This window comes from Carcharhinus amblyrhynchos, chromosome 3 (genome assembly GCF_965287045.1).
Source record: "Carcharhinus amblyrhynchos chromosome 3, sCarAmb.v2.hapA, whole genome shotgun sequence".
Lineage (NCBI taxonomy): Eukaryota > Metazoa > Chordata > Chondrichthyes > Carcharhiniformes > Carcharhinidae > Carcharhinus > Carcharhinus amblyrhynchos.
The window spans coordinates 5,126,811-5,142,653 of record NC_137326.1 but is presented as its reverse complement, the minus strand read 5'-3'; the positions used below and the strand labels follow the sequence as shown (position 1 = coordinate 5,142,653).

At 42.3% G+C, this 15,843-nt stretch overlaps 1 protein-coding gene across 1 annotated transcript in view; it reads right to left on the bottom strand.

The window, feature by feature from the left end:
• The window catches only part of LOC145341307 (MICOS complex subunit mic25-like), a 426,042-nt gene that overhangs the window by 280,090 nt on the left and 130,109 nt on the right, over nt 1-15,843 (bottom strand). Inside the window, exon 5 of the mRNA XM_080186227.1 lies at nt 13,777-13,860. Coding sequence (XP_080042353.1) covers nt 13,777-13,860 — 84 coding nt within the window. The remainder of the gene's footprint in view (nt 1-13,776; nt 13,861-15,843) is intronic.

The window sequence follows — 15,843 nt, the reverse complement described above, 5'->3', positions numbered from 1 at the left end:
GGTACAAAAGGGTCCAGAGGAACAATTATTTCACACAGAGAGTGATGAGTGTCTGGAACAAACTGTCAGAGGTAGTAGTAGATCAGATGGCCAAATGACTTGACTTGAAGTTGGTTTTAAGAAGTGTCTTAAAGGGGGAAAGTGAAGTAGAGAGATGTGGGAAGAGTATTCCATAGCCCAGGGCTTGGACAACTGATGGCGCAGTCACCATAATCAATTCAACTCAAGGGAGCATAAGACAGCAGAGTGAGAGGAATGAAAATACCTGAGGATTGTGAGGCCAGAGAAGACAGCACTCTCCGAGGCCTAATACCAGTGCATTCCTCTCATCAATCCTCTCACACTCAAACTATGCAGACATTTAGCTTCAACAAGGACAGTTTAAGGAAAGATGTAGCATTTTTCTGCTCACGTACTGCACTGAATAGCAATTAGCTGTGAGGATGAATGGCTTACTTTCCTCTCCCCCATCTGCACAGGTCAACAATGACATCCCTACCTTTGCCCCATGTATTAGCGATTTAACCACACACTTTTCTGGGCCATATATTCATTGGGTACCCTTCCAAGGTAATTAAAAGAAGCAAAGAAAAATGTAAAATAAATTTTAAAAGGAGCATTGTCTGCTCCTTGCCTGTTAAATTTGAGGTCATAAAAATGAGCCATTAATTTGAGAGTTGCTACCACAAGAAATAAATGAGGCAAATAGCACAGATGTGCTTAAGGGGAAACTAGGTAAGTAAGAGTAAGAAAAGAATTGGAGGATGGTGTGGAGCATGGTCACAGGTACAGAACTGTTAACCACATTGTCTGTTTCTGTGCTGTAAGTACTATGCAATAAATTCAATTACGATTCATGGATCTTTTCCAATTTATACCTGTTCACTTCTTCTTAGCTCCTGGTTGGCCCAATTCCACATAGAGGTCCTTTGCGAGGGAAGACCGTCAAAACCCTGGCACAAGCCTAAAGCCATTGGCCTCCCAGAACCAGGCAAAGACCCAAAATTAACTTACCCACCAATATCCCAGCCATCAGAATGCTTCAAGGTAGTAGAATGCATTGTTCTACAGCAAGCGGATCAAGCCAGAAATGGGCAGCACCCTAAGCATGGGCAAAGCAGACGTTTCACAAGGAAGACGATATGTGATCAGGTGCTCGCATTAGCTATCTTCAATGAACATGGCTTTCAGAGAAACTTCAAATCAGAGGCCATTTTCCTCAACCTCATTATAGTTTGGCACATTGGCCTGACCATCAAGATATCAAGAGTTCTCCCTCCCTTAGTTTCCGACACAGGTGAACTGCTGCTCCAGGATAAATAGTTCAGGGTACACATGGGTGACAAGACTGAAAAAACAGATGAATGGGCTACCCCAGGGGCCTCTCATAACCCCAGCACTGTTCAACCTATACTCTGAGTTAACTCCAGTTCTGGAAGTTTATCCATACAGATGATATCTATGGTGGCATGCAGGTTCAGACTTTCCCTGAGCTGGAAGACACACTAAGCGGCAGTATTGCCAAGCTATCCAACTCCTGTACGTCACAATGCCCACATCCAAGCAATACTGAAACAGTCTCCACTGTATTCCACCTTCACCATGCCAGCGCCAAGAGGGAATTGAACATCATCCTGAATGCTCAGGGACTGAAGCACGATTTCCACCCTGGAAATCAACTTTGACAGAACCCTAAGGCTCAGACAGAACCTCATCAAGATTGCAAAAAAAAATTGAAACCCACAACGATCTCCTTTGTAAACTGGCCACTACTCCATGGGGACCACAAGCCAAGACTCTAAGGACCTCTCCTTTTGCCTTCATATACACACGCACAGAATACTGAATTCCAGTATGGCATCAAACTGCCCACACCAGACTTCTCAATGTACCACTCAACAATGTGCATCATCACAGGTATTCTTTGACCAACTCACCACCCCTGTCTCCAGTCTAAAGGAACATTGGCTCTGCACCACACAGGAGGGTGCAAGCTATAAGAGCAGGTCTACTCTAACCCAAGCCAGCCTTTACTCAGTGACCTCCTCAACCAACCAGCAGTATGTCTTCTCTCAAACTACCCCATAATGATTAAATCCACCATGAAGAATAACAGCCAAGGACCTAGTCAGAGGATTGACAGGAGAAAACATTCACTGGAAACCACTCTCTCATCATAAGCCCCATTTTTCAATCGCCCAGCTTTCAATCATACAATTATACAATCCCTACAGTGCAGAAGGAGGCCATTCAGCCCATTGAGTCTGCATCGACAACAATTCCAACCAGGCCCTATCCCCGTGATCCCACATGTTTACCCCGCTAATCCCTCTAACCAATGCATCCCGAGACATGAAGGGGCAATTGAACATGGCCAATGCACCCAACCCGCACATCTTTGGACTGTGGGATGAAACTGCAGCACGTGGAGGAAACCCACGCAGACGTAGGGAGAATGTGCAAACTCCACACAGATAGTGACCCAGGCTGGGAACTGAACTTAGGTTCCTAGAGCTGTGAGGCAGCCGTGCCACCCTTATTATTATCATGTTGCTGCTTGTGGGAGCTTGCTGTGTAAAAATTGTTCACCACATTTCCTGCATTACCACAGCGATGGCACTTCAAAAATACTAAAATGCTTCAGGTGTCCTGAGGAGGTGAAAGGTGTGATGAAAATGCAAGCCCTTTTTTGGGAGTATATTGGAAGACAAAGCAGAAGACATTAGTGATTTTCTCTCTGCTGATGATTTAAGAGCACCCACTGCACAAACAGCTTCAAATCTCAGCCAGGAAATTCCTGCTGTTCATGCAAACAAGAAAAAAGGTCATAGAGCAAAAGATGGGCACAGCATAAAGCAACAAGCTGTGATCCGTCACTTACTTAAATGAGCTTGTGTCTCCCAAAACACTGCCCGATGATGAATTGCTTTTCAAATGCAGCTGGCTGTTATACAGGGAAGCACAGCAACCAGTCTACATCACAGAAAATACTTAAAATATCAGTGAGGCCAACGGCCAATCCAAATGCTTTTGGTGTGTTGGTTAATTGAGGAATGGACAAGGACACCAGGAAGACTCCATCCTTTGTAGAATTTGTAAACTTTAATGAGTCATAGAGGTTTACAGCATGGAAACAAGCCCTTCGGCCCAACTTGTCCATGCCGCCCATTCTTCTCTGTGAGCTCCAGTCAACCTCTTCGCCTGTGATCCTAAGCTGTGAATATCAGCAAAATAACATGCGGGATAACCTCGTCCATATGGTGCTCACACAATGCCCACTTACACTTTCTAGGAGAAGTCACCTGTATAGTAGTCAACAGGTGGAAACCTGACAAGTTCTACCTTCTCCAACTCTGAGATGTCAAGAGCAGATTTAAGCATCCCTTCAGTCGAGACCAACAAACTTAGGTACTTCTGGGAACCAAATCTAGGTCCATTCTCAAACCCATAGAAAGAAACACTCGCATCTGCACAGTGACAAAATTAAGAAGTTCCAAAGTACTTTGCAGCCAATGAAACACTTTTCAACTGTAGTCAGTGTTGTATCATAAGAAATTTGTCAGCCAACTTGCACAGAATATGATCCAACAAATAATAGTGAAATGAGTGACTGGATTATTTGCTTTAGGCATTGATTAAAGGATAGATATTGCACTGGAATAACTTCCCTCCTCTTCTTTGCACAGCACCATAAAACCTTTCACATTCACTTGACAGGGATCTCAATTCAACATGTGAATCCAAATGACCGGACCTTTGACAGTGCAGCACCCCCTCAGTCCCACATAGAAGTGTCGGCATGGCTAGTGTGTTTAAGACTCTGGAATGAGGCTTGCAACACACAGTTTATGACGCATCAGCTGGAGTGCTACCCACTGAGCCAATGGCTGACGCTAAACATCAATAGAGCATAGAGATGCTTCTTAAAGCCAGGCTTGATTATTAACACTTCATTTTTGGCAAACACGAAGACAGGATGCCTGTATCAACAATACGATTATTAATTCACGCAACTAACTGAGATACATGAAAGCAAAAATTCAATATTCCAATGCAATCTAATCTAATTCAGACATAATGATATCTGTCATGCTTCATTAGGATTAACCTCTTTCTGGACAGAACTGAGATGATATTAGTTGAGTTTCCTGCGGTGTTATTAAATATCTTAATTCAGTAACTGGATGAATAACTCATCCCCCACCTACTCATTTAGCTGGGTTTGCATTTTGCAAACCCGTTGTAAATTGTTAAGTGGTATTAATTACTTGTACTGTGGGCAGAATGGGCAGCATGAAATAATTAAAGAACATTACTGTCAGAACGAGTACATTAAATGCAAAGGTTTCTTCCTTTTTAATCTGCAGAAGATTATATTAAGAATGGATAATTCTGGAGGTGCCGCCACCACGATTTGCAAAGCCACTGCGTGATAGAGACTAAGTCAGAGAAACCAGAAAATTTCAAGTTGTATTTCTGACAGGAGATGTTAGTTGATTTTTTTAAAAAATCTATCTCAGAACGTGACAGCATGTAGAGAGTCCATTCGTTTCCACGATATTTATTCTCAGCAATTGTGTGTACAACTGAATGGTTTCTAGGACACTTGAGTGGACGTAAAGAGTCAATCACAGAATTTGCAATGGTGTCAGTAGATGGCTATAATATAGATGGCGTAATTCCTTTTACAAATTAGTTGGGTGTTTATGTCAATCAATAGTTTTCAAGATCATTATTTTTCTGATGCTGGCTCATAAATTGACAAATTGAATTAAATTTTGCAACCAGCAGCAGTGAGGTTTGAACACGTGAGCTCTGAGTTGCCAGAATGAATAATATGTCATTACATATGAATAATGAAGATCGTCTTCTGAACCTTCGAGCATCTCTCAATTTGATACCATGGGCATCACACCCCAGAGCCATGAGATCTCTTGAAAGAAGTGAAAAATTAGATAAAGACCACATCGACTGCAAGGAGCATAGTGGAGAACATGCCCCTGGTTACATCAATGGGGACGAAGTAGAAATGATCGAAAGCTTCAGATTTTTAGGTGTCCAGATCACCAATAATCTGTCCTGATCCCCCCATGCCAACACTCCAGCTAAGAATGTCCACCAACGCCACTACTTTCTCAGAAGACTAAGGAAACTTGGAATGTCCCTTAAGGCTGTCACTGACTTTTACAGATGCACCATAGAAAGCATTCTTTCTGGTTCTACCACAGCTTGGTACAGCTCCTGCTCTGCCTAAGACTGAAAGAAACTATAAAGGGTCATGAATGAAGCTCAGTTCATTACGCAAACCAGCCTCCCAACCACTGACTCTGTCTATACTTCCTGCTGAAAAGGAAGCCAGCAGCCAGCATAATTAAGGACTCTACAGACCCCAGACATTCTCTCTTCCACCTTCTTCCATCAGGATAAAGACACAAAAATCTGAGGTTACGTACAAACCAACTCAAGAACAGCTTCCTTCCTGCTGCCATCAGACTTTTAAATCAACCTACCTTGCACTAAGTTGACCTTTCTCTACACCCTAGCTATGATTGTAACCCTACATTCTGCACTCTCTCCTTTCCTTCTCTATGAAGAGTATGCTTTCATTGTATAGCGTGCAAGAAACAATACTTCTCACTGTATACCAAACATGTGACAATAATAAATCAAATCAAACCAAATTAGTCAATTTGGAGAATAAGTTTGGAAAATTCTTCTTCAGTTCCTCTAGCCTATCATCCCCATCAGGTGTACCCAAACAATTTCTGTTTCATCAGTTATATTTGAACTTGGAGAGCAAGAGAAGAAGAATCACCTACTTTTCTTAATCCCAATCACTATATTGTTGTATGTGAGTGTAGAGCTCTGAGTAAGGACAGGTTTGGGCTTGGGTTTATTTCCAATTTCTACATGGTCAAATAGCTCAACAACATTCTCTGGTGACTCAACCTGAAGAATAGACACTTCAATAGGCATCAGAAAGCAGCTGATCTTCATGGATTTTTACCTCAATAAAGAGTCAGCATCTCCAGATAAAAATCAAATTTCTCGAGAGAAATGTTTTCCTTTAAAGAAAAGATACATTTGGCAATCGTGATTTATACATAAGTGGTTTATATTATGTTCACTTAGGAAAAGAAGCAGTGGCGAACAGTACTGATACAAATAAGGGATTTGGAGAAATCTCTTTTGGTACAGTTCCCAGATGGCTTCATTATGAATGCTTGGCTGAGTTCTAAAAACTTTTAATGGATTCACTCAGTGGAGATTCTGTTTTGAAACGTGAAAATTGAGTGCTTTCTTTGATTGATCAACATCTTTATGAGGTTATCATAAGTATTTCTTTATTTGGTTTGTTTTGTCAATGTCTGTATGTGTACTTGGACAAAATTAAGAGTCATGAAGTTAGGGAAAGCTATTGACACTATGAATGGCTTTATCTGATTGACACTCTTAAGAGAGTGGTAAGAACATCATTTTTTTCAAAGCAGGTTTCTAAATGGACATTTACATTGATTATGTCCATAGTGTATAGTGGATGAATGGGCATGGGGAGGGCATGCAAGGACCATGGAGGTGGTGTTGAGTGGACATGGAAGAGTATGGATAATATTTATTAAGTTCAGCTTTAAAGGATTCCTGATATCAGACTAAGTTGCATGACTCCTCTGAGGGGCCATGACCAACATATCATCCAAAGGCCGGCCTGGCCTCATGAAAATTGTAAGGCAGAGGATGGTTTGAGATGCCTATCCATGTAATGGAGTCAGTAAGTTTGGGAGTACAGGGTATGAACTTGATACCTGCACCTTTATCCCACTCTGGTGAAAACTGCCAGTGCTGGGTATAAGGGCATAAATCTCGGAATTGGGTCATGCCCACTATTTTTAATTCCTCCCCGTGCTTCCATTCCAGCATAGGTCTATACTCTCTGGGATTAAGCCTATACTCTCTGGAATTTAGAAGAATGAGGGGAGATCAAATTATGATCAGATCATAAGATGATAAAAGGTATGGATAAAGTAGATGTGAAGTGGATGCTTCCACCTGTGAAACATTCAAGGATGAAAGGTCATAGTCTTAGGATAAGGGATAGCAAATTTAAAACAGAGTTGAGGAGAAACTACTTCTCCCAAAGGGTTGCGAATCTGTGGAATTCGCTCCCCAAAGTGCAATGGATGCTGGGACAGTGAGTAAATTTAAGGAGGAGTTAGACAGATTTTTAATTGGTAATGGGTTGAAGGGTTATAGGGAGAAGGCAGGAAAGTGGGAGTGAGGAACATATCAGCCATGATTGAATGGCAGGGCAGACTCAATGGGCCGAGTGGCCTAATTCTGCTCCTTTATCTTATGAACTTATGAACATGGACAGAGACATAAAACCGCTGAATAAAAATATGGAAGAAGTACACCGGTCAATGAATGATAGGAAAATTAAAGACTTCATCCAGTGTCAAAATCCACGCAACAGCACCACAACAACCTTTGTTCTATAAAAAAGTTTCATTATACAAACAGATGTGGAGTTGTTGGCAAAAACATTGCATCATCTCCACCTGGCTAGTCTTTCTTTGGCATAGGGTGCAACAGACACTCAGAAAACAGACACAGGCTTTCCTACAGAATTTAAGCCAGGATTTAATTGTCTCTAAACTTAAAACCAATTCTGCTACTTTTAAAAATGCTGATTTGAGCAAATTTGCTTTTCCATCGGTCAGTGGATAACATGCTGACCGTTCACTTCAATGGAAACAAAAGTCAGGAGGGGTGTAAAACACGAGCTGTCCACTCACGATTACCTATTTTATACAATCAAAAAATTCAAGACAGCCCCAGTGACTCATCTGAAAGATGGCGCTTCTGATAATGTAGCACTGCCTCAGTGCTGTGAGTAATCAAGAGTAATTCTGGAGTGAAAAACCACAGTGGCTGAGGATTCTCCCATCAACCGTGGAAGGGAGGAGGTACATAACAATTCACACACTCAGAAGAGCAGAGCTTGTGTGCTGGGCGTAGGAGGTAGGGTACATAAACATGGTAGGTAAAGACAGGGTAGATGAGGCCATGGAGGAATAATGAGGGAGTCGCAAACAGGGAAATGTCTTTGGAATAGCTAAAGTTCAACCAGGCTCTAGTTAGAGTGAAGACAACTCTGCACCAATCAGGAAGAACACTGAAGGTTCTTGTTATTATTCTTTAAGATTACAGTGTTGCAACAGCACACAAAGAGCTTAAAGCCACTTTATGAAAGAGTGACCTATTGGGCCTTTTCCTGAGAGCTCCTCGTTATTATGGGAAAGATTAAATTTAATGCTGCAAAGCCTGTTTCATGCGCTCAAAATGTCAAGGTCTCCACACACAACTTCAACTGCAAATTAGTGGAAGTATAGCACATTCAAACAGAGATTTCTTCACCAGACGCTGAGATGCTTTCTTTAAAAAAAAAGATGAACTGAAAAGCTTCTAAATTCATATGCCAGTACAATCATTGGTTTCTTTTCAATGGCTTTTCAAGGTTCCGTTCCCCTGTTCAAAGCCAAGATAGGACAGCTAAATGGGGCTTTTCAGACATTTATATTTTATTATCTGCTGGATAGTTCCTTCTGTTGAATCCAAAATTATTACCAATATTTTCACAGGAGGTCACAGTGTGGCCCTAAGGGGAACGTTCTGCAGCATAATAAAGCACACTCATCAAGCAGGTAAAATTAAACAATGCTGAGGTAATTGCAGGGAATGTGGCTGTCCTCTGATGCCCAGTTACTAAAAACGTCAATACATGGTCTAAATTGCTTTTCTATTTTGTTTAAAAATTAAGGAATATAAGTTCACAAGAATCTAGGTAGCAGATTATTACTGTATTATTTTGTATGTCCCACAAAAGGAAGCATGCAACTCTGCACCAGGATAATCATTTCACTGTTCAAGGCTCTAAGATCATAATTTGCAAGCTCTTAATCATCCACGGCATTGAGTTACAGCATGCTCAATGCAGCAAAAGTAAATAGGTATTGAAGAATGTAAATAGCTGTACAAACATAAAAAGATTTATGGCAGGAGGAGGCCATTTGGCCCATGTATCCGTGCCCTAACTTTATTCATGGTTCCTTTAACATTCCTTTAACTCTCAGAGGACTCTTTGAATGGTTTTTTTTTCCGCAATGTCAATCGGAGAGATGCCATTTAGCTAGAAGCTTTTTTTTAAGCACAGCTGTACTTTAGTGAGTTTGAAGGGGAGTAATATCAGTGCTGGAGAACGGAACTACTTCAGCACTAAGCTTGTGGCTATCAGGGAAGGCTCTTGGAGTGTATCCCTTGCAGGCTTACACTGGAAGATAGAAAAAAACTTGCTCACATCGCACATTTCACAACCTCTGGATGCCCAAAGTTCTTTATAGTCAATGAAATATGGTCACTGTAAAGTTTAATAGTCACAAGTAAGGCTCACATTAACACCGCAATGAAGTTACTGTGAAATTCCCCAAGTCACCATCTTCCGGCACCTATTCGGGTCAATGCACCCAACCAGCACATCTTGGAGACCATGGGAGGAAACCTACACAGATACAGGGAGAATGTGCAAACCCTACACAAACAGTCGCCCAAGCAGGGAATCGAACCCTGGTCCCTGGCACTGTGAGGCAACAACACTAGCCACTGTGCTACTGTTATAGAGTGGGAAAAATGGGAGTCAAGTGAATGTACAGCACATTCCCACAAACAGTAATGTGGTAATGACCAGATAACTTGTTTCTGAAATGTTGTTTGAGGGATAAATATTGACCAGGACGCTGGAGATAATTCCCCTTTGCTTCAAAATAGCTCCCTGGGATTTTTGACTCTCAACTCAGAAGGCTAAGGGGGCTTCATTTTAACAACTTATCTGACAAATGGCAACTCTAACAGTGTATGAGTACTGCACTGAGGCACTAGCCTAACTGGAACAAACCTTTGGCATAACTCTTAACGAAATGTACACTTGACTGCATCACATGTGAAGGGGACAGTATTGGGAGAAGGAGTGTGGTTCTGTTTTTGCACAGCCAGCAACAATATGAAGGATTTGAAGGTCAGCACTGATTTGATGCCTGCTGAAGGAGAGACTGCTCTGCTGTTCTGACTTTGGGGATAGTGGCACTACACCTGCCTTGTTGTTTTCCTCCTGTTTACATCCACTGCTTGCTGCTGTTTGCCACCAGACACAAGGCAGGATTGGAGCTGTCAAATCTGGTATCAATTCAGAAGAGCCCCATCCGAAGAAGTAGCATCGTCAGCCAGTCATTTTATATTTCTTAATGCATCAGACGACAGGAGAATTGCAAGCATACCCTTAACTGCGTTTTCATAACATCAAAGCACCTTAAAGCCTTCTCTAATCCATCCAAACAGCGTGTCTTTACTGCGAACTTCACAAGGGCACTGTCATACCACACATTCTGCTCGCTTGTGTGAAACAGTCAATTTAGTGCCCAATTAGGAACAGCATTTTGTGGCGTAGACTACTGTCCAGCCATGGCCAATATGGTTCAAGCACAATTTTACTTAATGACCTTAACAGCTTTCAGTGATTGTTAGTTCCTCTCACAGAGGCCATGAGAAACAAATTGATTCAGAGGTTTAACTGCACCGCAGTGATAGGCAAAATCCAATGCTTATTCTAGGCAATGTTCTTACCCACATTTTGTTTTATTACTTCTTGCTGGGATTTGAGCATCATTGGCAAGGTCAGTGTTTGTTGCCCACTCCTAATTGCCCTTAAGAAGATGGTGGTGAGTTACCTTCTTGAACTGCTGTAGTCCATGTGGCGCTGGTATGCCCAATAGTGTTGTTTGGAAGGGACTCCCAGATTTTTGACCCACTGACAGTGAAGGAACAGCAATGTATTTCCAAGTCAGGATGGTGTGGTTCTGAAGGGTGTGGATTTGGCGTCAGTTGCTCTTGTCTTTCTATGGGTGGCACAGTGGTTAGCACTGCTGTCTTGAGACAGCAGAGCTAACCACTGTGCCAGGGACCCAGGTTCAATTCCAGCCTTGGGTCACTGTCTGTGCAGAATCTACACATTCTCCCCATGTCTGCATGGGTTTCCTCCGGGTGCTCCTCCCACAGACTGCTCATTGGCCATGCTAAATTCTCTCTCAGTGCCGAAGTGTGGCAACTAGGGGATTTTCACAATAACTTCATTGCAGTGTTAATGTAAGCTTACTTGTGACACTAATAAATAAACTTTATAAAGTGGCAGCAGTCATATTGTTGAAGGAGCTGCAGTGCATCTTATAGATGACACATACTGCAGCCACATACGCCAGTGATGGAGAGAGGGAATGTGTAAGGTGATGGATGGAATGCTGATCAAGCAAACTGCTTTGTCCTGGATGGTGTCAAGCTTCTTGAGTGTTGTTTAAGCTGCTTTTATCCAGGTAAGTTGAGAGCTTTCCATCACAGAACCCAACACAGAAATCGAAACATTAACTCTGTTTCTCACTTCACAGAGGCTGCCAGATTTGCTGAATTTATCCAACATTTTCTACTGGCAATTGAGTCAGACCTGTAATTCCCTCCTTAAAACACTCCACTGCTATCTGTTCCTTTAATACGCTTTTCAAGATCTACCTCTTTGACTAAGCTTTTGGTCACTTCACTTAATACCTTTTGAGGCTTCATGTCAAATTTTGTTGGATAATGCTCCTGTGAAACTACTTGGGAGCCTTAACTATATTGGAAATGTATAAAAACGGAAGTTATTGTATGACTGAATTGTCTGGTTAATTGCTCAAAGTTTTAATGCAATTAAACAATTATCTCTTGCAGTGTTCCATTTGGACAGCAGATCTGAAGTTTAAACAACGATTTCTCAGATGGGGGAGGGGGGGGCTCTAAAATTTTCAGCTCTTCACAAACAAAATAGGCAAGGTAAGGTCGCCACCGTCCCAGATAACCGCAGGGTGACTGATGGTGATTTAACCTGAGGAACACCAGACCTCAGGCGAGCAGAATGGTTGGGAAGGCGGGACCCTTCATGAATTACGTCAGTCGGTATGGGAATTGAACCCACGCTGTCAGCATCATCCCTCTGCATCACAAAGCAGCCATTCAGCCAACTGAGCTAAACCAAAATATACAACAAGGCACATGCACTATAGCAATGGGTTCAAATAGCAGTATGCCAAAGTTCAGAAATGGGAATTATCAGTGAAAGGGAAATCAGAGGAAACTCATTCATTCAAAGCACACAAGTATTTTGGAATAGGTTATTGTGCAAGGTCATTTAAGCAAACGGTATGATTCAACCCAAGAGGCATCTAGGTGAGTTTCTGGGGAGAGAAGGGATTGGGTGGCCCATTAGGCAGAATTTTCACATCTCTTCCACCACTGGAATCACAGGATATTATTAAACTAGAAAGAGTGCAGAAATGATTTACTGGGATGAAACTGGGACTTGCTGGTTTAAATTATAAGGAGAGGCAGGATAGACTGGTATTTTTTTCCATGGAACGTACGAGGCTTAGGGGTGAGCTTATGGAGGTCTATAAAATAATGAGGGGCATAGATAAGGTAGATAGTTAACATCTTTTCCCAGAACTAGGGGAGTCTAAAACTAGAGGGCATGGGTTTCAAGTGAGGGGGAGAGATACAAAAGGGTCCAGAGGGCAGTTTTTTCACACAGAGGGTGATGAGTGTCTGGAACAAGCTGCCAGAGGTAGTAGTAGAGGCGGGTACAATTTTGTGTTTTGAAAAGCACTTAGATATTACAGGAAAGATGGGTATAGAGGGATATGGGCCAAACACAGCAACTGGGACAACCTAATGGTAAAACTGGACAGCAGGGACAGGTTGGGCTGAAGGGGCTGTTTCCATGCTGTTATCCTCCATGATCCCATTGCTAGAACTCTGTTGCTCGCCCGCCACAGAATCAGAGTGGGCAAGGGGCTGATAATGGAAATGGCTGTCAACCTCAAGCAAGAATTTCTGGTCTACCTCAAGCGTGGCCATAAAATCCTGTCCCAAAGGTCTGTTGACCACAGGCAGGGTTTTCTGTCCTTAGGGGGGTGAGCGTAGTCAAAAAATCCCATCCATTGATTATTGATCCAATAGAACATAAGCAACCAATTAACCACAATGCAAGATTAAGAGACGGACAAACCAGGTGGCAAGCATATTACAGAAAATGCTGGAAAATCTCAGCAGGTCTGGCGGCATCTGTGGGGAAAGAATAGAGCCAACACTGGATGACCCTTTGTCAGAGCTGAGGTTTTCCGCCATTTTCTGTTTTTGATTCAGATTTCAGCATCCACAGTATTTTACTTTTGGCAAACATATTACTTTTCTGTAACATTTGTCCATCCATCCCGGTTTTTGTATGTCAAACAATGCTCGAGGTGTGTGAATTAAAGATGCTCACACATACTTTGGCCAAAAAAAAATGACTGGCACGTTTTTTCAAAAAAGTGTCCGAAAGATACGGGGGTTTGAAAATCAAAGCTTTTCTTTGAAAATCTGTGGGCTCGCATCTGGCTGCCTTGGCGAGCCCTGACCACTGTGTATTATTATAATACTATTAAAATGAAAACTACAGTACAGAAAAACATTACAAGGAGCCCTATTGATTTCCTGTTCAAGAGCATTCTACACAATGCTCATACAAGAAATCAATGATAATCTTGCTGCTTTACACACCCTTTTGCTAATACGGCTTATGCATTAACAGAGGCAACCAATTACAATCAGCAATTCAACACAGGAATTTAGTCACCCATTAATTTATATATTCTTCCTGACCTTTTGCTCTATAAGTTCCAATTGTTCTTTATAAAAGGCTTCAAGTCGCTGAAGATCTGCCTCCTTCTTTTCCAGTTGGCTGGTCTGGAAGATAAAAGGTAATACATAAAGTTAGCATAAATTTGGTGTAATAACCTCCCCAGCTTCAAGCCCAGGCGAAGCAAAGTGTGTGAATTCCACTTCTTTTCATCTTTCTTGTTACTGGGTGGCACGGACTGGTTGGGATACTGTTGGCGTACTGGAGTACTGAAATTCAATATCATACACGTTAGTTCCATGGGGTGGCACAGTGGTTATCACTGCTGCCTCATAGCGCCAGGGACCGGGGTTCAATTCTAGCCCCGGGTCACCGTCTGCATGGGTTTTCTCCGGGTGCTCCAGTTTCCTCCCACAGTTCAAAGATACGCACGTGGGTTAGGTGGATTGGTCATACTAAACTGCCCTGTAGTGTCAAGGGGACGAGCTAGGGTAAATGCATGGGGATTGTGGGGATAGGGTCTGGATGGGATTATGGTCAGTGCAGACTCAGTGGGCCGAATAGCCTCCTTTTGCACTGTAGGATTCTATGATTCCATGATCTATGAAAACGAGACAAAAATATTCACAGAGAAAGGAAACAAAATGGGGCTGAGATTACAGTCTGAAATTGAAAATATATTGAAAATAACTGGCCATCAGCAATAAGCAAGAGTCAACTTTCACCAGAGATCCACACGCATTTTCCAAGTTATTGGATGTTAACACCAGCTTGAACTCTATCCTCGACCTGGTCCAGGGACACTGAGGCAGATTGTAGGGCTCCATACTGACACCTAAGCTGAAAAGAGCCAGTAGCAAAGACTGGATTCAACGCCATACATGTTAGCTCCAACCATACAAAGCCCGCGCTCTTGAGATTATTGAGGGAGCCAAAAACCCATTTATGCATGGCCTTGGTATTTACCATAGGACCACAGAGGTTGCAATACAGCTGTAATCTGTTCTGGTCTGATCTGCTTGTCCACCAAGGGAAGCTCCCCAGATTATTCCTTTCTCTTCCTCAGAGGCATGTCAGCTATGTCAGCTATGTACAACAACCCCACTGCAATTACACTGAGTTGAGCTACTCACCAGAGACAAAGGGACTAAACCTGTAATCTTGCTGATCAGAGCAGTTCAGTACCACACCATGCTATTTACTTTTTTCTACAGTGCAAAAAGAGGCCATTTGGCCCATCAAGTCTACACCAGTCACAATCCCAGCCAGGGTCTATCCTCAAAACCCCATGCATTTACCCTACCTAGTCACCCTGACACTAAGGAGCAATTTAGCATGGTCAATCCATCTAATCCGCATGTGGAATGTGGGAGAAAACCAGAGCACCCAGAGGAAATCCATGCAGACACAGGGAGAACGTGCAGACTGCACAGACAGTGACCGAAACCGGGAATCAAACCATTGTGCCACCGTGCTGCCCGCACATTAGTTCCAACCATACATAGTTATCAGCCCAATTTAATATCAAATTATTTGGAAACAGCTTGACCAATCTCTGAATGCTGCCTCTTTGCAACCTAAATTATGCACTAATGGAACATACAAGAAAAGTGGGCTGCAAAGGACTGAATTCCACTGACATCTAGCACCATCGCAGACAATAGCTACCAATCTTCCACAGTATTTTAGGCTTAAATTGGGGGCTGTCAGTACAGGACATAAAAGTTGAAATTGACTGAAGAGATATAATCCCTCCCACTCCAAAACTTTGCTTTATTCCATTTTGTTGTTCTGCATCAATGTCACTGCAAAGTCATATGTATTATCTACATTGGCTGAAAGTAAATTGAAAAATATCAAAATCATGCGGTCGATGTACCTATAATCTGAAGACATTCATAAGTGAGGAGATGTGTGAATATCAAACTAAGATCCATTTTACCACTCAGTTGTGACTTGTGCCTGTCTGGTTTCTGGTCTGCTAAAAACCTGCAATAAAAATGTGCAATTGCATGCCCATCACTGCCTAATGTTTCATTAGAAACCTCCATTCGCTAACGCTACACGATTCCCTTTATCAAAACTGTCTC